This window comes from Wyeomyia smithii, chromosome 2 (assembly GCF_029784165.1).
Source record: "Wyeomyia smithii strain HCP4-BCI-WySm-NY-G18 chromosome 2, ASM2978416v1, whole genome shotgun sequence".
NCBI lineage: Eukaryota > Metazoa > Arthropoda > Insecta > Diptera > Culicidae > Wyeomyia > Wyeomyia smithii.
The window spans coordinates 121,990,107-122,014,414 of record NC_073695.1 but is presented as its reverse complement, the minus strand read 5'-3'; the positions used below and the strand labels follow the sequence as shown (position 1 = coordinate 122,014,414).

Here is a 24,308-nt window from a genome sequence, read left to right as displayed (position 1 = left end):
CATCTTCAACTATAAGCTCTGTGGTACCGAAATTCAACGTGTCGACCATGTAGAAGATCTCGGCGTTATCTTGGATAGCCAACTATCGTTTAAACGGCATGTCTCATACATCGTGGATAAGGTATCCAGAACTTTGGGACTCATTTTCCGCATAGCAAAAGACTTTACGAGCGTGTATTGTCTCAAGCATTATATTGTTCGCTCGTCCGTTCCACTCTCGAATACTGTTCCGTTGTCTGACACCCATATTACCAAAACGGGATGGTAAGGATTGAATCGATTCAACGTCGCTTTTTACACTTTGCTTTGCGTCGGCTACCTTGGCAAAACCAGTATCGTTTACTGGGTTATGAGAGCCGATGCCGACTGATTCACTTGGAGACTTTCCACGCACGAAGAAACATCGCAAGGGCTTTGTTTGCTGCCGATATGTTGCAGGGAAAAATCGATTGCCCTGCTATTCTGAGGGAAATCAATTTGAACGTACGAACTAGGGCACTGCGGAATAATGCTATGCTGAGGATACCTTTTCAACGCACTAACTACGCACAAAACAGAGCTATAGTCGGTATACAGCGAGCCTTCAACAGAGTAGCGGCCGTCTTTGATTTTAATTTATCACGTGTTGCAATCCGCCGTCATTTTTCTGTGTTTTTTACTTCCTACTAACGACGACTAAGAGAATTGTTATTGTAATATTTTGTATTGTTTTGAAGCGATCGTGACTGTAATTAGTTTAAGATAATTAGCCATCATTGGGACATTTGTTATCTGTTGATGTAGATTATTATAAATAAATAAAACCGCTGTATGTTGAACGCAGCATCCTCTCTATGTGAGATTTCGCCACGTTCGACTACCGTGCGTGGACCTTACAAACGACGTGATAATGGTCAGAGTCAATGCTTTGTCCCCGAATTAACCTTAAGCGTGAGAGTTCCAGTGGCGCTAGTGCTGAAATGGAGATTGGTGAGAAACGATTTGAAGTTGTTGATGAATTTACTTATCTTAGTACCCTTGTGACTTGTTACAACGATATGAGCCACGTAGTGAAACGACGTGTTGCAGCTGCAAACAAGGGCCTTCTACAGACGACGAAACCAGCTAAGTTCCCGTAGTTTGCAAACTAGCACTACACTAGCGCTATATAGGATACTTATCCTCCCCCTTTACGGACATGAAGTGTGGACGCTGAAGGAGGCTGATCGACGAGTGCTCGGAGTATTTAAGCGCAAAATTGTGCAATCGATACCAACTTAACGGTAAATTGGAAGATAAAATGTGGCGCAGACACATGAATCACGATTTGTACCAGGTATACAAACATGCTGATATAGTGAAAGTAATACAGCGGGGCAGGTTTCAGTTGGCTGGACATGAGGCCAGAATGCCTGACGAGAGAGCCGTCAAAACGCCAGCTGAATGTCTGTTGAAAGCGACGCAAGACAGTCATTCGTCCCTTTGGCCCGGCGGAAACCAAATTAAGTATCTGTTAGCAGACCATTTAATTCGACCCAATGGTCTTAACAACGGAGTATCATTTTTTCCAGCAATTCCCGGATACAGGATGGCATTGCAATCGACCGATAAGAGTTGTGATCAGAAGCTGGTTTTTCAGGTTTTTTGATGGCGACAAAATACTTATCTTCATTTGGTTTAAAATTATAGAGTAAAATACTCTAGAAGATTTCGATATTTGACAAAAACATGGGGTTTTATAAGGGCTTTTCTTGCCTTGAAAACGAAAGCAAAACAAGTAATTAACGGAAACCTTCAAGAAAAATTATAGCTTATGAAAAATAACTGTAACTTATACCTGTACTTCATTATGAGTGGATTGGGACAAATGGAACCTACAACAGGTTGAAGTAATTGAGCTAAACCTTAAGAAAAAATTTTGCCATCGTGCCTCCACTTACCACTTTTTACCCTATACGTTCTTAAAGTAATCGGGATAAAAGTAAAAACATGCTCTAACTTTGTAAAAAAAAAGACTTTTTTTACAATATGTTTATTTGACACAAAAAATAGACTTGGAGATGTGTAGTCTTTGGCAAAAACGTGTGTTTTGTATGCCCCAACAATTACTTAACACAACGTTTTCTTGTAAAATGCGACTAACTATAGTTAATTAATACTCTATAACTCTGTACCCAATGAAGACAGGAATTTTGTTTATTCGGCAAAGTTTAAATTGTTTTCATTTTCTAAAACTTCCATATAAACTATTCCTTTATCTCTTAACACGAAAAAGTTATTTTCTATCATAGAAACATTCGACTTTTTGATATTATGCGGGTCATGCATACAAATCATTGTTTGGAAGACACCATTAAGCTAAAATTCATACAATAGGCGCTATGGATCTAGGTTCCACTTTTTGCCCTTTTTAAGCACAGTGCAATAGAAAAATTATGACCAAGAAATAAATGTAAAAGTGAGTTTCTACAATTAAATTTAGAAGCTCTGTTGAATTTTACGTCACCTTTTTCAATATTACTAATAATATGGAAAATTAAATAAAAATTTTTAGATGAAATTCGACCACTTACTGGAGGAGGATTGCAGTTTCAAACATTACAACTGACATAGCCTGACAAGAATTGGTGATTTACCTTACTTCCAGCGTTTGATTATTTACAGCAAATTTCACTTTTCATTTGGAACTCTACCAAGGTGCCGAAAACCTGAGAAACCTGGAAAATCAGGGAATGTCAAGGAATTCAGTTTTCGATCAAGGAAATCTGGGAATATCAGGGAAAACTTAAAAATTATCTGGAAGATTTTATAACCGATACGCATTTTATTTTTAAACGGCTTTTTAGCGCGAAACTGATTTTTTAGCATACAAGGCTACCAAAAGTTCTTTCTTCTTACCAAAAAGTTCTTTCCAATCGTATTGAATTAGTTCAAAAACAATTTATGTTTTATGTGTTAAAGAAATTCAACTGGTCATCATTTTCACTTTCATATTACAAATTTCGCTGCATGCTTATCAGAATTTCTATTCTGAAGAAACGACGAAAAACAGCCGTGATTGCCTTTGCAAAAGATATAATCTTCCGGCGTGTCAATGCGACATACCGATGAAACTTTTTGCGAGAAAAAAAAAAAAAAAAAATATATATATATATATATATATATATATATATATATATATATATATATATATATATATATATATATATATATATATATATATATATATATATATATATATATATATATATATATATATATATATATATATATATATATATATATATATATATATATATATATATATATATATATATATATATATATATATATATATATATATATATATATATACTAGATAAAATATTTTCTCGTAGTATTTGGGAAATTTAATATAAGTAACAGTAAAACAGAAAATTTACTACTAATGTTACAATATTTTGAACTGAGTTGTCTGAAACAGACAGATTTACAGACAGATTCATACAGGAATTCACAATAAGCAAATATTGTTGTTTGGATTAATGAGCAATCAATTTATTCGTGTAACAAGCTAAAATATATGGATGGCTAACCAGTAAATTTTTTTAATAATCTACGTTTAGAGATAATTGTTTTTTCAATAAGTGACCCAAAATTATAATGGAAAATAATTTCCATTAGATCGGGCATAACATTCATAATAATGTGAAGATAACTTAGCATTGTTTACTCATTCATAATTTTACTGTTATTGTTACAAGAGGTATTTTCCTAATTTTCACATTTCCATGCTATAACATAAGTGGAAAGCTAGAGCGGGGGCCTAGTGTGGTTGGTAACGTCTCCGCCAACCACGCTCGACGCCTGGGTTCGAATCCCACCGCCGACATAGGTGTCGATGGTTGTGAGGTGGCGTGATCCACTCACAACCAACCCAACTGGTCTAGATTCAATCCTAGCCGACACCGGGAGATTTTCTGAGGCGAAAAATCTCTGGGATCACGCCTTCCATCGCATGAGGAAGTAAAGCCGTTGGCGCCGGTCCGTTAATAAACGGGTCGTGAGTTAGGGTCCTGGGTGTGGAGTCGCCTCCCTGGGCGTCGGTGATTGGCCACAACAGTGGCGGAACTAGACCGACGGAAAATAAGCGAGAATAAAAATAAAAAAAATAAGTGGAAAGTTAAAATTTCTATGATTATATATTCATGACCCTTCTCTTACAAACTGGCTCCAAACTTTATGTACACATTACACCGATTGAAGATAATTTATTCTTTCAAACACGAGAAAATAATTTTCCGATACATCACAAAAGTTAAATCTTATAATAAACTTTGACGAGAAATGGGTGAAATTATGGTTTTCTAGTAAGACTTGCACAAAACAAAATAACATGTCGCATAAAATATTTTTTTCTGCTCATTAAGAACCCGATAACCACCCTAATATAGACTATATATTTGAAGTTAAGAATAGTCAGATTTAAGCACCAGTGGTACTTAATGATTCACACACATGCAAATGAGTGGCGACTTATAGCGTGCAGACCGATTGGTACAAGCTTTCCCACTCCAGTGTTTCTCTCCATTATCCTAAAAACAATAAAAATGTAAATGCTATCCAGCATGCGTGAATAACAACATGGACTGATAACAATCCATATCGCGAAAATTATCCGCGTCGTCGTCCGCTAGGAAACTGGAAAATTAATTTCGCGGAATATAAATTAACTGCAGTCAAGTTGAAGCATCTCGGCCAGGCCAACCGTATACAGCACAGGTACCGGCACTGACGGCTGGAAGGCTGGCCCCAAAACAATAAAAACGGCAACCGCACGCTATACATTACAAAGCCCCATTCGACGCACTTATACATGTACATATTAGAGCACGCAATAGCCTCTATTGCTTGATAACTGTCTACTAGCAGGCACCATATTTGTGCATAAAGCGCACCAAAGCGCGGCCCCATGAATTGAATGATCTTTGGCTGATTGTGGTTAATTAACCGCTAAACAATTCTGCACGATAATAGTACCACTTGAAAAATTAAAACTTATAATTTCATCGCACCATATTTAGTGTTTTCAATGGCTTTTTGTACCGTCTGGAGCAGACAATTGTTGGCATTTTTGCTCGTGTGGACTTGTCGCTAATTATTTTATTTGAAGCCCACGAACGCTTCTCATGCACTTGAGCTTCGAAAACATCAACGCATAAATAAGTTGCTTCGCGGGGATGGCTCGGTTTAGATTCGGCTCGGCAGCCACGAAATCACCACTTCAATTCAAGAGATACTTGTAATACGACTCCCTCTCTGAATAGGATTACTAGAGCTAATCTAATATGTTTTCCCATCGCAACTTTATACTGTTATTCCATACAAGACTAACTCTATTCTAGACAAATGCGCACGTTTTAGATCCTTTGCTACGAAAACGTGCAAACCATCATCAACCACTTGAACTCTATGAAAACATAACAAAATATTATAACCTTTTGCCTTGTTTTCCGGTTGACTGGCAAGGGTAGTTTCATGGCTCTCCTCGGAAAAACACTGCCAATGCGGATGGGTTGGAATCTGCATTCAGCGCTGCTATAGTGAAACTGTTTTGCATTTTATATAAAATCATAATGATAATAAACAGCAAATAAAGTGCACGCAATACTCTCACTCTCCTCAAGTCGCGGCCAGTTTCCGGTTCGCACTCCACGAACTTCGTGAGTGGCAGCAGAAATCCTGTCCAAATTGCCAAAACACACACCGCTTCCCACAAATCCGACTCCGAGTGTTCCGATCGTTCCCACCGGGGCGTGCTCTTTTCTTCCCGCTGTTCATGTACCTCTCACATGCTTCAGTTGTTACGGAGCACAATCTCATACTGCCCCGCGTTGTGTCGTCTCAGAAGTGGTTTCCTTCTATGTGATGCATATGTGCATGCATAAGCACATACCAACCGCAACCACTCCCGTTCCGGATCCTTTACTCTTGAGGAGCACAGAGACACTTGTATTGGCTTACTCTTTCCATTTAACGTAGAAGCTTCCAATGAAAAGGACACTAGCAAAGTCTTACTCATTACACTTGGTTGCCCTACCACTCCATAGTTTCACAGTTTTGTTTGTTTTCTATGCAATTTGCGCTTACGGTATTAAAACTTATTTGCTCATGCATCACCGATCACCCTCCCGGTCTAAGATTCGGGGAGGCTAAGGCGGTTGAGGTGCGATGCCACTACTACTAAGGGTTGCAAACTTGCACCAGGAGTTGTTTGTGTTGTGGAGGATTTCGTTTGTCAAGTGTCTTGTTTTGGGAGAAAAGATACAACTTTGCGTGTTTTATAATCGTCGTCATATAGCAATATCAGGAGTTGAACGGATTTTCTTGCTGGTTGGGCTGTCATGGATTGTTAGCAAGATTTTTGAACTGTTTGACTCGAAGTTTCGGAGTGGTATAGCTTTTATAATGTATAATTGGAGTATTAGGCGAATCTCCGGGAAGTATAACATATTTATTAGATTCCGGTAAGGTGGAAACAACTACGATAGGTCAAGTACATTTTTGACGTAACTCAGGATGACTCTGGAGAAGCAATTATGTTCTCGATTATTTTCAATTATTAATATGAATTCTTTGTTCCTCTGGCTTGTTTTATTCTGAGAGGAACCTATTTTGTCAAGAGAGCCATTTATTTTAAATGTGCGAATGCACGATGCTGGCCTAACAAACTGTTAGACGGCATCGATAAATTTCGTAACGCTCATAGGGGTAGGGGGGGTATCCTTGAGCGTTACTATTTGTTACATAGGGGAGAGGGGGAGGCAAGATCAGCGTTACGTAACAAAAAAACTCTGGAGAGGCCTTCCAAAAGCGAGCATTTTTATTAAGCAAATTCTTCTACAGCGTTACGTGATGTTTACGTGGAGTTGGCGTTGGCGCTACATTTCGTTAGATATGGGAGGTGGGGGTCTAAAAATTAGGTTTTTTGCGTTACGTAGAATATGGATGTCGCCTTAGTATCAATAGGATCGTAGCGCTAGCCCCGCAATTGTCCTGTATACCAACAGTGGGCAGCAAAGTCTGTGTCCAACAAAGAGAATGGTCAAGTTTCGACAGCGGAATGTTAGTACCTACGCTTTGTTTTTTTTCTCAAGCGATATACAACTGTCAAAATTGTGAATATTCAGAACTGAATGCATTCGCACAAGTTAAGGCAATTAGAAAACAAACACTAAATTATACATAAAATCTAAAACAGATTACATTTTCCTCTCACATTATTTTTTTCGTTAGAACTTTTGATAAAAAGTCCTGGATGGTGTAAGATAAAATTTTACCTAAAAGTTCAGTCTTTAAGACTTTTTTCAATTTCATCAGCTTTGAGAGAAAAACAAATTCCAATGATGCAATATGATTCTGATAGTAATTTGACCCATATAGCATTTGGCAACTACATCCGTTTCATGTATCCGTTTTTTAAGACAGGGTAGTCGTTCCATTATTCATCTCAACAGTTTGGTGCACCTATACTCATCTTATTTCTCTCATTTGTCCAATTTACCGTCAAATTTCTACAAATTTTCGAAAGTAAATCTATTTGCTTCTCGATTTTCTCAAGGGGCTGAAAGTTTTTTTTTAAAAATATGGTAAAATTTGATGATAAATTGATCAAAAAGGCGTGATGAGATGAATAAAGGTACTGAGATGAATATAGGAGCGGTTGCGCTATTTCAATATGAAGTAGAAAAAATCAGTTTTTTATGGGAACACGCTTTTCATGAGTGCTTTGTGGTTGTCCAGCAACAAACACAGATTTATTGAAATATACGATTAATTTGACACAAATCATATTTTGACGTTTGAATAAATAATATTGAAGTAGTTTCCCTTCTTTGAACTATTTATCCTATGGAAATAAACATCCGTAAATGTGGACACAACCATTAGTGCTGAATTACTCATCCAATCTCTTCGATGTCAAAGAATGAACTGTGTAATAACGATCGTATGTTTCACAAGTTTATGTTTGTTGCTGGAGACCCAAAAATAACTCGCAAAAAAGCATTCACAAGAAAAACTTAAATTTTCCAAACTTAACCCTCTTGTGCCCAAATTAATTTCTAAACGGACTTCGATAAAATCACTATAAACCATTATAAACACTTTTTGAGTATTTGGCGGCATTGGGTTATTTGGCGGCATTGGGCACTAGAGGGTTAATATTGAAATATCTCAACACCGGAAGCTTTCAGAAAGTTGATCTCCTAAAGCTTTTAGATTTGAAACTTTTATTGGTATCATATTGCATCATTGGAATTTGATTATTCTCAAAAATTTTAAAACAAAACAAAGCTTTTAAACTTAGCTTTTAAGTAAAAAATTAGCTTACATTTCTCTATCCAGGAATTTTCATCAAAAGTTTTGAAACAAAGTCAAGAATCAACAAAACAATAATTCGAGGGAAAAATTTCATCCGTTTTTGACTTAACGTTTAAGTTAGTGTTTGTTTTCTAATATTGTCCATTTAAATTCAAAATAACTTTTTTTTTTAGAAAATCTATACCGAGCGTCTTAGTAGAGTGATTGAGAAATCAAAGAAATAGTTATCGGTTTCCGTTATACTCTACTAGACTGTCCACAGTCCACATAAGCACTGAGGAAGACTGTATGTCACAGTCGTAATATATATTTGCGCGGACTGAATTTCAATATTTATTTCCAAAAAATTTTCTAGAAGAGTATAACGGAAACCGATAACTATTTCTTTGATTTCTCAAAATAACTTGAAAATGGATGCATTTACCAACATAAGCTTTTCAATTTGAAGCGATCATTTGAATTGTTTATTATCATCGGACTACAAATATCTTGAAAAAATTGGTTTTCATTTCTCCACTCGAGACTTTTTATCAAAAGTTTCATTATAACTTCAAGTTTCTCTGTTTCTCTTTTGTAAATTTAAATTTAGTGTTAATATTATTTTTTTTAGTGTATTCTATTATTTTTTTTCACAAGGCATTATTAATTCTCTACAACTCATTCTCAAACAAATTTTCTTTACATCCAACAGGGTCTCAACTACAATGCTTTAAAAAAAATTATATCAAAACGCATACGTTCTTCAAGAAAATTATACTCGGGTCTAAAAAATGTTTCCATCTGTGAAAAATATTCAATTTGCTAAGCCAAATACATGCGCAAAGTTTGATTCAAATGAGAAACGGTCGATATTTAATAATAGGTCAAAGCAAAACCGTGGTGGTAGGGGTTCCTGGGGTAGAATGCACCTGTTAATGGAAGCAGAGTATATTCTTGTTAAAGCTGAGGGATAATACCAACTCGCGTCTGATGCTAAAACATTATAGAAAATGCATAACACACATTTTTTAAGTGATTGTAAAAATGTATAAAAGTCGTCAATCGAGGCAAAATGCACCCTTGCTGGGGTAAAATGCACCGCGCAAAGGGGTATACAGCGTCATGCCAATGAGGTAAAATGCATCCCGTCCACGGGGCAAATTGCACCACAACATTGCGGCACTACGGCTCATTTTGTCAACTGGGTCAGAATTCGTGAAACGGATCACTAAAAATCGCGATGTCTAATTTTTTCAAATAAGTATAAAAAACTTCAAGAGTTTCACTCGGGAAGTTGATTTTCCAATTTTTATTGAATTTGAGTAAGTTTACAAGTTGTTATTGTCATTTGAAATTTAGGTCAAAATTGTTTTTAAACAGACATAAAATATTTTATCGAATTTGATGAAATTTTCACAGCAGATGCATCCTAAGTTGTAGTTTACGAAAATATTTTTTTTGGAGAAAAAAATATTTTTTTAATAGTAACTATTTAAAACAATATGTTGAAAATCTATGTTCTGGGGCACTGAAAAATCTGAAAAAAATCACAAGTATTTTTGACGAAATTTCGAAACTGCCCTGAAAATTTCGTGGTGGTGATATTTTTGATCAAAAGATATGGGCCTTCAAAGTTGGTGCCAAGCGCATTTTCAAGCGAGAAGCGAGTGAGCAGTACTACTATTGACAATCCCAGTTTCAGTTATATGCAAAAATTGTGTTAGGTTTGCAAAATTAGTTTAATGGAAATGATTTTAAGTCGCAAAATAGTCAAAATATGCTTAGTCTGTTACCCAACTTAATGATGAAGACTGTAAATTTTATGCTCCTTACAACTCGCAAGCCTATCTACACATTTTACTAAAAATTAATGCAAAATTTAGTTAGAGGACAACCGTACAGAACGCATCAGCGGGTTACGATCGCCCGTGCTATTACTTTTAGCCATTATGGTGCACTTTTTGGTATGAGAAGTGAAGAAAACTTGGTTTAAGAGCATTTCTCGCATGAAAAATGCGTTGCGGCACCAACTTTGAAGGCCCATATCTTTTGATCAAAAAATATCACCACCGCGAAATTTTCAGGGCAGTTTCGAAATTTCGTCAAAAATACTTGTGATTTTTTCAGATTTGCCCCAGAACATAGATTTTCAACATATTGTTTTAAATAGTTACTATTGAAAAAATATTTTTTTCTTCAAAAACAATATTTTCGTAAACTACAACTCAGGATGCATCTGCTGTGAAAATTTCATCAAATTCGATGCAATATTTTCAAAGCTATGTCTATTTAAAACCAATTTTGACCTAAATTTCAAATGACAACTTGTAAATTTATTCAATTTCAATAAAAATTGGAAAATCAACTTCCCGAGTGAAACTCTTGAAGTTTTTAATACTTATTTGGAAAAATTAGACATCGCGATTTTTAGTGATCCGTTTCACGAATTCTGACCCAACTAATAAATAATGGCAAAATGATTTTATTTGGAATTCCATACACTCGAGCGGCGATCGCCGATTGGACTTCCGGATAATGCTGGAAACGAGATGAAATGTAAGCAGAAAAATTGTTTACAGAGAGTCTTTATGCCCCGAAACATACCGATATTTTATCATAAATATGTTGCTAGATATATATTCGATGAAATAACACTTTTGCCTGGTGGAAAACAACAATTGAAGAGCTGAAAACATTTAATTCAGCTGAGAAAAAAATTAGACCGTATGCAACGAATACTTTTTTTGTATTTATTTACATTTTCTGACATTGTAGTGCTGCCAAATTGACAGGGTGACCATTTGTTATTAAAATGTTTCTTCATTGTAAATCGGAGGGGGTGCATCATTCCTCAATGGTGCTCATTACCTCAGATACCCCTACTCCCAAAGCAAAGCCTTCATGTTGATTCGGAACTCGACCTCCTTTTTATTGTACACTCGCAGCCAACTGTTAAGTGTACAGGACAATTTCGGGGCTAGCGCTACGATCCTACTGACACTAAGTCTCTCCCGAACCGAGACTCGAGCCTACGAGGACTGGCTTGTTAGGCCAGCATCGTACCTCGCGATCAGCTGGGAGGAAGGGAGAACAATAGGTCAATTGACGCTATTTTTCGCCAAATCAGTAGACTAGAAGCAAAAATATCGTATAAGTTTGGGCCCGAGATACTTCTATGAGGTACACAATTTCTACTAAGTAATTTATTATATATATTTTTCTTTTGTTGAGCAAAAAATTCTGCAAATTTTCAGTTAATTTTAAGAGACTTGGTTATACTTTGTTGTATGCAGAGTTAAAAAATAGCGTGTGCATATTTATGAGTTGATGATTTAAATATGAGCAACGTCTGCTGAAAGCATCATAATTCATCAAAGTGAATTATGTGCAAAAACCTAAATTAATCCACCTAGCGGTCAGACCCAGCCTTTCTCATTCAATTTTTTATTTGCAAAAATAGATTTACATGAACGCTTCAATCCAATAAATGTATATTCACTCTTTAGGTTCCAAAATATTGATGTTGTAATCTTTACATATAAAAATGCAGTCAAGTCTGTCTGTCTGTCTGATCCATATAGGCCCGAACACTACCGAACCGATCGACGTGAAAATTTGTATGTAGGGGTTTATGGTGCCGATAAAGGTTCCTATGATAGTTTGAGACCCCTCCCTCTTCTGGAAGGGAGGGGTCCCATACAAATGAAACATAGTTCTGCACAACTCAAGAACAAACCAAGCAAATGAAACCGAATTTGGCATGTGGATGTTTTAAGGGGTAACTAATATGTCCATAATAGTTGGATGAAACACAAATTTGTGCACATCTCGAGAACTAATCAACCAAATGGAACAAAATTTGGCAGGTAAATGTTTTTAGTGGTAACAAATATGTACATAATGGTTTGAAACCCGACTCCCTCTTCTATAAGGGAGGGATCCCATGAAAATGAAACACAAATTTCGCACAGCCCAAGAACCAATCAAGAAAATACAACCAAATTTGGTATGTGAATGTTTTTAGAGGTAACAAATATGTCCATAATGGTTTGACGCCCCTCCCTCTTCTGGAAGTACATGTTTCTTCACAAATTTTTGCACATCTCGCGAACTAATCAACTAAATGGAACCATATTGGCAGGTGAATGTTTTCAGTGGTAACAAATATGTACCATAATCGACCTCAGACAACATTTTGAATTGTAAGATGGCAACTTTCCGTTTCTGGAAAACAGCCGAAAATGGCCGATTTCCACCCAATATAATAATATCCGGATCTATAATAATACACAGGAGCTAAAATCGACAACAGATAGCATTTTAAATTCTAAGATGGCGACTTCCGGTTTCTGAATACAGCAGGAAATGACCAAATACCACCCAATATGAGTTTTTCTTTAACCAGTATGCCGTTCAAAATCCAGAAATTGTCTCCGAATGCCATTATGAAATCCAAAATGGCGACTTCTGGTGTCGGAAAAACAGCGGCAAATGACCAAATACCACCCAATATGGGTATTTCCGGAACCGTAATGATGCACTGGAGCCACAAATCGACTTCAGACAGCATTTTGAATTGTAAGATGGCAACTTCCGGTGTCTGGCAAACAGCCGGAAATGACCAAATACCATTCAATATGAATGTTTTCGGAACCAGAATTACGCCCAGATGACAAAATTGATTTCACAGGCAATTTTAAAGTCCAAAATGACGACTTTCGGTTTCTGAAAAACAGTCCAAAGTGACCAAATATCACCCAATATGAATTTTTCTATAACCAGTATCCTAAATACCATTTTGAAATCCAAGATGGCGACTACCGGTTTGTGAAAAACAGCCTAAAATAAACAAATACTATCCAATATGAGTATCCCTGGAACCAGAATGATGCAAGGAGCTAACAATTGACCTCAGGCACCATTTTGAATTGCTAAATGGCAACTCATAATAATACTCAATATGGATATTTCCGTAAACGTGATGATGCCTAGAAACCAAACATTGACCCTGGACACTATTTTGAATTTGAAGACGACCACTTTTAGTTTCTGGAAAACAACCAAAATTACCTCCCAATATGGGTATTTCCGGTGTCAGATTGATGCCAGAAAGTCTACTGATAATGACAGAATACCACCCAATATGAATATATTCAGAATTAAGGCGATGTACAGAAGCCAAAAGACGAAGATGTTGTCATTTCGATAAAACCAATCATTTCAAACGATTTGTTTTTTGACTTTGATCATATCCTATGGCCGATTCGTCGTGCATTTGCAGACTTCAAACAAACCGCAAGGAATCAATGAACTTGGAACGTTCAAATAGTACGACACCACATTTAAATTATGTTGAGGCCACATATATCGATTAAAGCAGGTATAGTTTTAAATAGTCTTTGAATTTCTCTTCTTTCCATAACTTTTGAGCCACATATCAAATTGTTATGAAGTTTGTTATTTGTAAGTTTGAGAGATGACTCGTTCGTATGACACTAGTTATGTCCAAATAAGTCATGTAATCTTTGAGATAATAGACTTTCGTTGTTTTATTAACAATTTAATACATAACGGTTGCTTAAGTTCGATTATAGTCAAATGAAATGGGAACGTGTAGGGCAGCCAAACTTCGAAACCACGTGTTCAATCATAATTCATCAGTTAACCCTAAACTAGCCCGCTCATCTGAAAATAATAATCAAATCGGTTGTGTAGTTCCTGAGATAATTAAGTTTCGTGATTTTCACAAGTCGGCACATTACAAATGAAGTTACAGTTCGATTACAGGAAAATTCAATAGGGTCTTCTGAGGCAGCTAGACCATTCATTTGACACTAATTTTGTGGAAATCGGGTCGGCCATCTCTGAGAAAAGTGAGTGAGTCCAAGTAGTCTTCGGAATATGTTCCTTTGCATAGCTGGATTTCACATTTTTAAACATAACAGGCAAAGTAATAGTCCGACTGCAAAACAAATCAATAGGTTCTATGGGGCAATTAAACCTTCCATTTGACACTGATTTTATGAGAATCGGTACAGCCATCTCTGAGAAACATGAGTGAGATTAAACAGTCTTCAGAACACGTTTCTTTTCATAACTTTTGAACCACAAGTTCAGTCTTTATGAAATTCAAAACTTAAGGGTTTTCTAGGTAGCTCGTTCTTTTGAAACCAATTTTGTTCAAATCGGTTGTGTAGTTTCTGAGATAATGATGTTTCATGATTTTCACATTTTTAAACATAACCTCTAAACTAAAAATCCGATTACAATGAAATTCAATAGGGTCTTATGGGGCAACAAGACCTTTCATTTGCAATTAATTTTATGAAAATCGGTCCAGCCATCTCTGAGAAAAGTGAGTGAGAATAAAAATCTGCACATACACACACACACACACATACAGAAAATGCTCAGCTCATCGAGCTGAGTCGAGTGATATATGCCATTCGGCACTTTGGAGCACTTTTATACTTTCGGTTTTGCAAGTGATTGCTATACCTTTCTAGGAGAAAGGCAAAAACTGTTTACTGAATAAAACCTGAAGATTTTCAGAATAGTTCGTACATATTGATAGCAGCTCGCATTACACTGTCCCGGGCAAACGCATCGGGGTCTAGGCTTTCAGTTATGGAATTGCACCCTCATTCGCTGGAACATGTTCTTCATTAGTCCCCGCGGTGATATTTTCATTTCGTTTAGTCGCAAGGGTGAATGAAAGTGGGCTGATGGGCACTTGTATGTAAATGTTGCCTTTCTCATCTCATCGCCACTGAACGTAGTTAATACTTTTACCTTTCATCTCTGAGCCAGCACTATGCGTGATGGAAATTCGCTCCATAGTTCGACTACAAACGTTGCGAAACAAAAGCCACGCGTTGGAAGAAAGCCTGTCATCGTGCAGCTTCGAATGAAACCGAGGCTAGATGAGTTTGAAACATTCCCCCGCCCTACAGCAATTTACAAGAGCATACTTGTTCCGCATCCTCCTAATGAACGCATGCGGATCCACACTTGAGATATGAAATGATAAACTAACGTACGTTTTGTAAAGCTGTTTTTTTTTTGTTGCTGTACATACATTGAACATTGTACAAGAGTATACTAGACTCGTGGCAATCTGGTTACCTGTGCCTTCGTTGGACCGCATGATATACATGACTGCTATGTTATATTAAACTAGTCATACTTATAATAGAGATTCGTTATATAGTCCGGAAGTTCACATGTTTGCTTAGAATTTAGTGTTTTAATTTGGTATTCGGAATTCAATAACATTTTGTTTTGTTTTCAACTTCTAAACTCTGTTTAACATCGCTTATAAATCAGTAAATTTGATACATACAACTCAGTCAAAAAAGTCAAAATAGAAAAAATCTCTGTGCGATCTCCGATAACAAAACGTATATAAAAATGGTACGCACGGTTACTCACTTCTACTTACTAAGTCACGAACGAAAAGCATTTTTCATTAATCCAATTTACTGATTAGCTTGATCAAGGTAGTTTTGGAATGAACGAGCGACATAAATATTTTGAATACATTCCTTTATTTCGCTGATACAAAAGTTTTTACTTTCACATAAAGTAGTGCAAAAACCAATTTATGATCGAGCATGGATATGTTTTGGTGTATAATTACAATGGGATTATAAAAAAATCTCAAACTTGCAAGTTTTGAAATATGATGAATGTATAATTTTTTTGTTTGTTTCTACAATAGTTATGCTATGATTACTTTTAATTTCAATGAATACCATAATGACTAAGTGACAATTACCTTCAGGTGTATTGTAATTATGATATAAAGCAGAATTTTTTTTTAATAAAACTCATCACTGCACTAAACTGATTTGAAAAAAAAAACTCGCGAACAGTCTGTTCTACACGACGATGAGAGACAACCTCTGGGTGGTAAAGCTATAAGAGCCCACACACAACTGGATCCGATTAATAGTACGCGTTGTCGAACTGAAAGACTTGATTTTAACCGAAATGTTCGACCAGCAATAAAACTTTGTTTTCAGAATGTTTAATGTACACTATATAAAACGAGTTAAAATGCTTGTAAACACTTAAACATCATGCTTATGTCTCCTGCATCTTTTTTCACCGGTTGTGCTAATTTTTTATCGAGTTTCAAGATTTGTGCTCATGATAGAGCCTATTGCAAATGTGGCTCAGTGTTGTAGGGTATCTCCGTTCATTTAAGATAGTAAAGGAGCATCATCTAGAGCAGGGAGAACAATTGGTAAATTCGATTTTTTATGTTTTACCAATCACCATGAATGAGAAAGAAAAAATTGGTTTTCTTTTGCCGAAAGGCAAAAAATAACTGTTATTTATACATTCAAACATTTGTCATACTTTTTAGCAGATTGGTGAGAATATATGGTGCATAGAAATAAAATTGACAAATAATATCCGCGTTTTTATGATTATGGCAGTCATTTAAATAAAGTTATGGTATCGGCAGTCAAGGGTTGAACAAATATAAATTTGTAGCTTTGGACACTATTCGACAGAATGTTCGATTTGTCTCCCAAAGCATAAATGTCGATAGGTACGGGAACAAGCACAGCGAAAGAGAATAGAAGACACTAAGAAATCTGCAATCAATTGATTTACAATTTGTCGATGTATGCAAATTGTTTACTGCTTTTAGATATTTTGTTTTCTCTCCACCAATTCTTGTGAGCATACCGTATTCGCGACGTTTTTTTTTAATATGAATTTTTAATTTATAAATCATAAACGGCTGCGATGTCTCCTTCTATTTATTATTTAATCTTTAATGGAAGTATTGTAGTTTCATGACATCAACCACAAAATATTACTAGGTGTAGAATGTCAGCTCTTAATAAATCATACTCTAGCATATTATTATCATTAAACGATAAGATGTTTGAGATGAAATCGATCATATGATCAATGACAACATCTATCGTGTTTGTATAGTTATTACTTCAAAACCATCTACGGCAAACCTGGGAACATTTGCTTTTTTTTAATACAATACTAGATGCTCAAATGTCGTTCTTTTCAATCTTCCTATTTGGAAGCAAAAGACGGATAATTTTAGTACTATTTAGGGGATCAACCCTCACAATTCCATTTTGATAATATGGGTGCCAGACAACAGAACAGTGTCCAAGCGTGAAACAGACGAGTGAATAGTATAATGTCTTGAGACAACACTGGTGAAGTGTTTTGCGATGCGGAAAATGAATCCTGAAGTTCTGGTTGCTTGTAGGAGTGTATGAGACATGTAGTTTAATCGATAGTTGACTATTCAATATAGGGTAGGGAACATATTCTAAGCAACTTTAGGTGCCGATATCCTTCACATAATCAACTCGTTGGATTTCGATACCACACCATTCGAAGTCAAAGATGACAGGTTGACGAATGCAGGTGAAAGAAATTACGGAGTTCTAGATTGACAACCATTTAGTTCAAGTAGCATCAACTCATGAAGGTGTCAAACTTTGGAGGCAGATTGTATTCACTATCGAACGGATCTTCAAATATATCTTCAAATCGTCAGCGAATGATTAAAGGGAGCCTCCAAGTACAAAATTCACATCAATAAAATATAACAGGAACAGTAGTAGTCCCAAGTGGCTGCCTTGTGGGATTCCGGTTGAAGACAAAGAAGTTTTTGCTTGAAAATCATCGATTACCACGATCAGTTTAAAGTAATAGGTATTGTTTGCAGTGAGACAGCAACGGAGTCATCATCACAAGCTCAAACTACTTTGATATTGCGCATGATGACGATATTGCTCGGTATTTGTTATCTCAAGCAAGTATTCAACTCAGGCGTGTTTTGACTGTATTTTGCTTCCTGACATTACTCCAAATTTCAGCCTCAATAACGAGCCCTCCAATATTGAAAAGCAGCTGCAACCGGGACGCACTGTGGAAAGCGGTTCCTCTGCTCCACAAGCGCCTATTGTAGCAAGTTCTCATAACAGTCGTCTCGGTCCGGGTCCGGGGATGTGGATCGGGTCTCTTCCAACCTGCTTAAACAGGTAAGTATAGTTATGATTCGGCCCACTTAATGCCTAATGCCGCTTCGCATTCTAGCTGCACTCCCGGTACTTATAATTGCGTATCAACAGTACGACCAACAAGCTGCTTGCTTTCTAGCCGCCACCATTGTCAACGTGTACTACCAGAATATCGGCGGTGTGGACAGTGTTAGCAATGATTTCCGCGTTGCCGTCTCGGATCTTTGTTGATATCATAGTTCTATGGGAGATCTGGCTGGAATCGCGCACGCTTCCTCGTCAGGTATTCGGAAAAAACTACGAGGTTTTTCGTTGTGATAGCCGACAATAGTCGCAAATACACTGGCGAGGACGTTCTTGTAGCTGGCAATTCTTAGTTCGTAGCAATAAAGGATGCCGCTTCTTTGATCCTTGAACAGGCTTGGACGATCAAATTGGGTGATCGTAAGTTGTTTCTCTGCGCTCTGTACATACCTCCGGATCGAGTACATGAGCGTAAATTGATTGTTGCTCATTTGCCAATCGATCTTCTCATTGCTGGAAATTGCAAAAGTAACAGATGAAGTTATGGTGTTCAACGATTTCAATCTTCCCCGGATTTCACGGAAGGAATATCGAGAAGGGTTTTTTCCGGACTTGAATCTTTCTTGTATTTCTTCGAAGTAGACAGGAATATTTTGCACTCCGTTCATACCGTTGATGCCGCTCAAAATCTCTCCAACGTATTGGCCTACGCCATTAACAGGTACGTCTTAAAGAAAAGCCAGCTTCTTGTGTCCCGACAGCCGTGACAAACGAGGGAACTTCGGAAGTTAAAATCTGAGAAGAGAGCGGCCTTGAAAAAAATTACTGTCCTTAAAACGTCACTATGCGAGGATCAACCACACATGCAAAAGTATTGCGAAATGATGCTTCCTCTGATATCAACACGATTCACAGAAAAAGTACAATTCTCGCCCCAAGTAGTTCTGGAAGTTCGTCAATCAACGACGACATGAAGGCAGGCTTCTTTCGTTCTCTTGATTTTTGCTCAAATTTCCTCCTTTACCTGTCAAACGCCTTGGAGAACTAGATTTTCTCTCACACAGAGTGAATAACTTTCCACATTTAGGTGTAAAGTATTTCAGTTGCAGAGTTCATTTTCACTCGCAAAAATCGTGTGCGAGGGGTGAACAATTGTTTTCTTTCTCAGTTTAGGAGGGAGCAGTTTTCGTTAGCTTCTCTGTTACTGAAAGAGAAGTTGGTCAAAAAACAAAACATTCAGGTTCACATTGAAGTCTCATCCTAACCGTTTTTGAATTTAATATTATAGGAAGATTCACAACTCGCCATGGGTGCGTATTCTGCAGAACGTTCGATTTTATAATGTTTTTACCGCACCCCAGAGCGATGAGAACGGCAATGCAATTCTCAGTTGTTTGCCGAGCAATTTATTTCACTTATTTTGCGTGTGCGAATGAACTATGTATTTAAAAGAGTTTCAAAAGGTTTCTGTTCTGTCAAATTAGGAGCTTTTCGCCAGAGAAACTATTACTTAGTGTTCTCTCTGCAGCAGATGGTGTGATGCACATTAAATGTAAGCTCACAGTTGTTAAGAGGGGAGAACACTGTTATCCCTTTAACATGAAGATGAGCAAAACGAAGCCTGGATACTATCCTCTATGACATTCAACGGTAAGGAGGCAACCACCCTACAAAAAATCTGTCAACTTTCCTCCGAGAGCCATGCGACACTAAGCGATCATCACGTTGTACGTGCCGTCAGTAATACCACACAGTCTGGTCAAACTTTGAACACCTTTTATTTAGATGCAACGATGATTTCTAGAGCTTGCTGTAAACTCAAATCACTCTTAAACTCGGGACCTTGCTTTGTATTACTTCGTACATCAGTGACAGTATGGTGAACCGTGCCCAGACGGATGTCATTTACACTGACTTGACATGCCATTGAAAGACTGAACCATCGCATAGCTTGACAATCTTGGATTCAACGGGAATCTTTTACTATGGTTCCAATCGTAACTTACCGGTCGTCGTCTCATCATTGCTATTAGGGATTGCCAATCCTCTTATTTCGACGCTATGTCTGGAATGGCACAGGGAAGTCACTTAGAACCGCTTATCTTCATGCTCTATTGAAATGACGTGAACCTAGTTATTAAAGAACCACAGTTGTCTTACGTGGATGACCTCAAACTCTATCTTCAAATCCACACAACTGAAGACTGTCACTTCCTTCAACGTCAGCTAGATATTTTTACCGATTGGTGCCATCAGAACCGTATAGATGTGAATCCATTTCATGCTCAATTAATTCATTATCGTGAAAAAAAAAACTATACATTACAAATACGCTTTGCTATGAACAGAAATAACAGTAGCAGCCGAAATACGTATCTGCGGACGGTATTCGATTAGAGGGTATTCGATTTTTTGTAGTAGAATTAACTGGAAACATAACCTATTCTCAATATCCAGAAATAACCCGCGTAAACCAAGTTGGAAGTAATTTTGGATTCCCAGCTAACTTCAAGTCTCACATTATGTTCGCTGTCGGTAAAGTTCTGGGATTCATCTTCAGCACCGCTGAAGAATTTACGGATATTTACTGCCTCAAATCGTTATATCAAGCATTATCTCGCTCTATATTAGAGTACTGTTCGCTTGTCTGGACCAAGTAAATATAAACATGCAAACTCGTGCCCTGCGAGACAATTCGATGCTACGATCACCTGCTGAATGAAATAACTACAGCATTTTTGGCGCAATAGCTGGTTTCCATAGGAGCCATCCACATACCACGTGGACAGCTTTGGGGGTCGTGGTCCATACAATTTTTTTAGAATTTATATGAACAGTTTTCCACGGCGGGGGAGGTCAAAATCGTTAAAAAACTGTCCACGTGGTATGTGGATGACCCCATAGATCATTTAAGAGAGTATCCGCTCTATTTGATTTTAATTTATCTCGAAGGTTTCTTCGTCGGCGATATCGTTTTTTTAGCCATCATTGTCACACTGGGTCAGAAATGGAATCTAGCGGAACAAAATTATTAGCGCTCTCAGGGTTTGACTAATCGGTTTCTGATCTTCTACAAAGTCTCTTGGTATATAGGGGCTTCATTTTGGATGTTCGAATTAACTCGGAATTTAGCCGCGAAGGTGGCATTGCGATGCCAATTTCTTTCCCTTACACGCTAGAGCTTTGTGATTTTCGACAAGGTTGTAGATCTCTGAATTCATAGTTTCATAGAATTAGAAAAGAATAGAAACATAGAATTGTCGAAAACCGCAAAGCTCTAGCGTGTAAGGGAAAGAAGTTGGAGTTGCAACGCCACCTTCGCGGCTAAATTCCGAACTAATTCGAACATCCGAAATGAAGCCTTAACTATACCAAGAAACTTTGTAGAAGATCGGAAACCGATTGGTCAAACCCCGAGAGCGCAAATAATTTCGTTCCGCTAGATTCCATTCCTGGCCCAGTGTGCATTGGAACATTTGTTGTCTGTTCATGTTGATATAATGAATAAATAATGAGCAAAACATGTGGGTAAAATTAATTGAAATTTTGATTAGAAATAGTTTTACGTGTATTTTTGACACTGAGTTAGTTGATTTGTTTGTTTCTTTGTTTTCTATACTTTGAGAAATTTATGACAGTAGAATGAAAACCGGAACTTTTGGAATTAATTTCGTGTGTGCGGATTTTTACCCGTACATCCTCTAGCATGAAAATCACGAAAAAATCATCATTACTCAATTCAGTCGCAAATTCGTTTTTAAAATAACTAGTAGTATTCAATTCATCTATTATACTTTGTTGCTCTATTTCAGAACCCAAATGATTCGTTAAGCTCGGAAAACTTGGTAAGTAAAGCACTTTTACACCTGTGAGAGTTCGTTAGCAACCGATTTTTTTTCGCGGGACAGACACAGTTATAAAATTTGACGTAATTGCCTTTTGATTTGACTTTTTTATTTTATTTGCGACTCTTTCATCATTTTCAAACTTCTTTCAGTAAGATTTCACTGCTAATCTCATTTACAAAGCAGACCATTTTGCTGTTTACAGTGATGAATTGGTAAGACGACGTAAATTGGAGAGAGTCAAACCTACATTGGAAGCCAATGAAAACTCACATAAATATACTACTATAGGTGGTTGTTCTATTAAATGACCTGCCGCTGTGCTCTTATCCCCATATTTCTCGATGTAGGCACAACATCCGAAAGCAAAAGAGTGGCTGATTGCGGCAGCCAATGCAAACTATCAGGAGCTGGCGAAACTCTCAACCGATTTTCCGAATCTAGTGAAGCTGCAGGTGAGTCCTCTCTTTCGATGGGCCCGAAAAAGGTCCTTTTCTATTATAAAAAAAAAACCTTGTGTAGAAAACAATGAGTGAAAAACTGGTTTAAAGCCAAAGTAATTTTACGTTTTTATTCATTGTATTTTGTTTCACTTGTAATATCCTCTCATGTGTTAATTTATATTATTATCATTAATTCTCATTTTTAATGTTGTTAACCTTTGCTTAAACTTTACTGTAATCCATTATAAAATACCACCAAACCTTTGTAAACATGTGGTGCATCACATCATACACACTATTTCTGATTTCTCTCAATTTCCGAACCCAAGCCAGTTTATTGGTAACCTTAAGATTTGAATTCTATTGAAATTATTGGAACTGGTGTAATAATTAAAACTGATCATTCACATCGCTGGACCGTTTTGGAAGCTCGGCTGTTGTCTAGAGAATAAGAGATTAGCCCTTATGACTACCGCTCTAACAGTATGCACGCTTACCTCTAAATTTATTCGTTTGTTTTTCATAATATATATTGCCGAGTTTCATTCATAAATTTAACTTTCGGTTTATTGTTTTATTGTTATTGCCTATCGATTTTGAAAGGCATAAACGTGAACCGTTCATCCCCTTTTGTTCGTGCTCTCGCGCTCCCATCGCAAAGCAGGCCAAACGCTGAAATCAATTTTGGGAGTCCAATAGCTCCGGAACCCCGGATGCAGATAATTTACTCTTCCCATAACAGTGGCTCTGCAGAGCCCCAATCTTCGCTTCACAACGGGCTGTTAAGTTTGCAAGTGCAATTGATGTCCATTTCCCCCAACATGTTTGCCGGTATAATTCCGATTGAATTTAGTAGGAACACGTTTGTTCATTTGCTGACGATCGGATGTCCCATTACTCGAACAATAATTCACAATTTTCAGCCATAAATCGTTCGACTCAATTAAACTACGTTTTTCATTAACACGTGTACAATTGAACGTGTCTAGTTAGCTGACTCGTAAATTGTACCGTCGCATCTGGAAACTGCACGATTCATTTTGACGTTTTTCGATTTCAACACATTGGCAGCAGTAGTGCGATTATTTCTCATCTCAGTAAATTTCATCTGCCTCGGTCTTGTTTTAATGGAATTGGTTATTTTGGCTAATGCCATCAACATTGGATTTGGTTTGATATGGTGCAATAGAAAATACTTCTTTCACATTTTTTTATATTTCTTGCGGATAAAAATTTAACAAAAGTGCATCGTTTGTTGTAAAATGTAATGGATCTGCTTGCTGTGTTTCTTTTTATTCTAGTGTGTCACATTTTTTTTATTTTCAAGTTCCAAAAACATCTGTTTACCTCCGATCTTTCGAATTTATCAAGAAGAAAAATATTAAATATTCATTATCATAATATTATCCTTAAATCGGCGTCATCTCTCGCTTCGTGTGTGTGTGTTAACAAAGAACCAATCTCAATACAAAAAATCAAAGCAATTACGTTCGTAAATTGAGAGGCGAAACTCTCTTGACAGCTAGCAGCCAGCCGTTGACGACCGGTGACATCCCCGGTGACGTCCACGATAAATGACTGGTAGCTCTTCTTTTGTCTCTTAGCAGTTTAGGTGACTAACTTGCGCGCCGCTCGTGATTCTGCGCCGCCTCGTTCCCATTGGGTGG

At 37.1% G+C, this 24,308-nt stretch overlaps 1 protein-coding gene across 1 annotated transcript in view; it reads left to right on the top strand.

Moving 5' to 3' along the window:
• LOC129720930 (uncharacterized) overlaps positions 1-24,308 on the top strand; it is a gene marked incomplete at its 3' end in the record, with an annotated part of 162,389 nt that overhangs the window by 17,920 nt on the left and 120,161 nt on the right. Inside the window, exons 3-4 of the mRNA XM_055672848.1 lie at positions 22,166-22,198; positions 22,549-22,653. Coding sequence (XP_055528823.1) covers positions 22,166-22,198; positions 22,549-22,653 — 138 coding nt within the window. The remainder of the gene's footprint in view (positions 1-22,165; positions 22,199-22,548; positions 22,654-24,308) is intronic.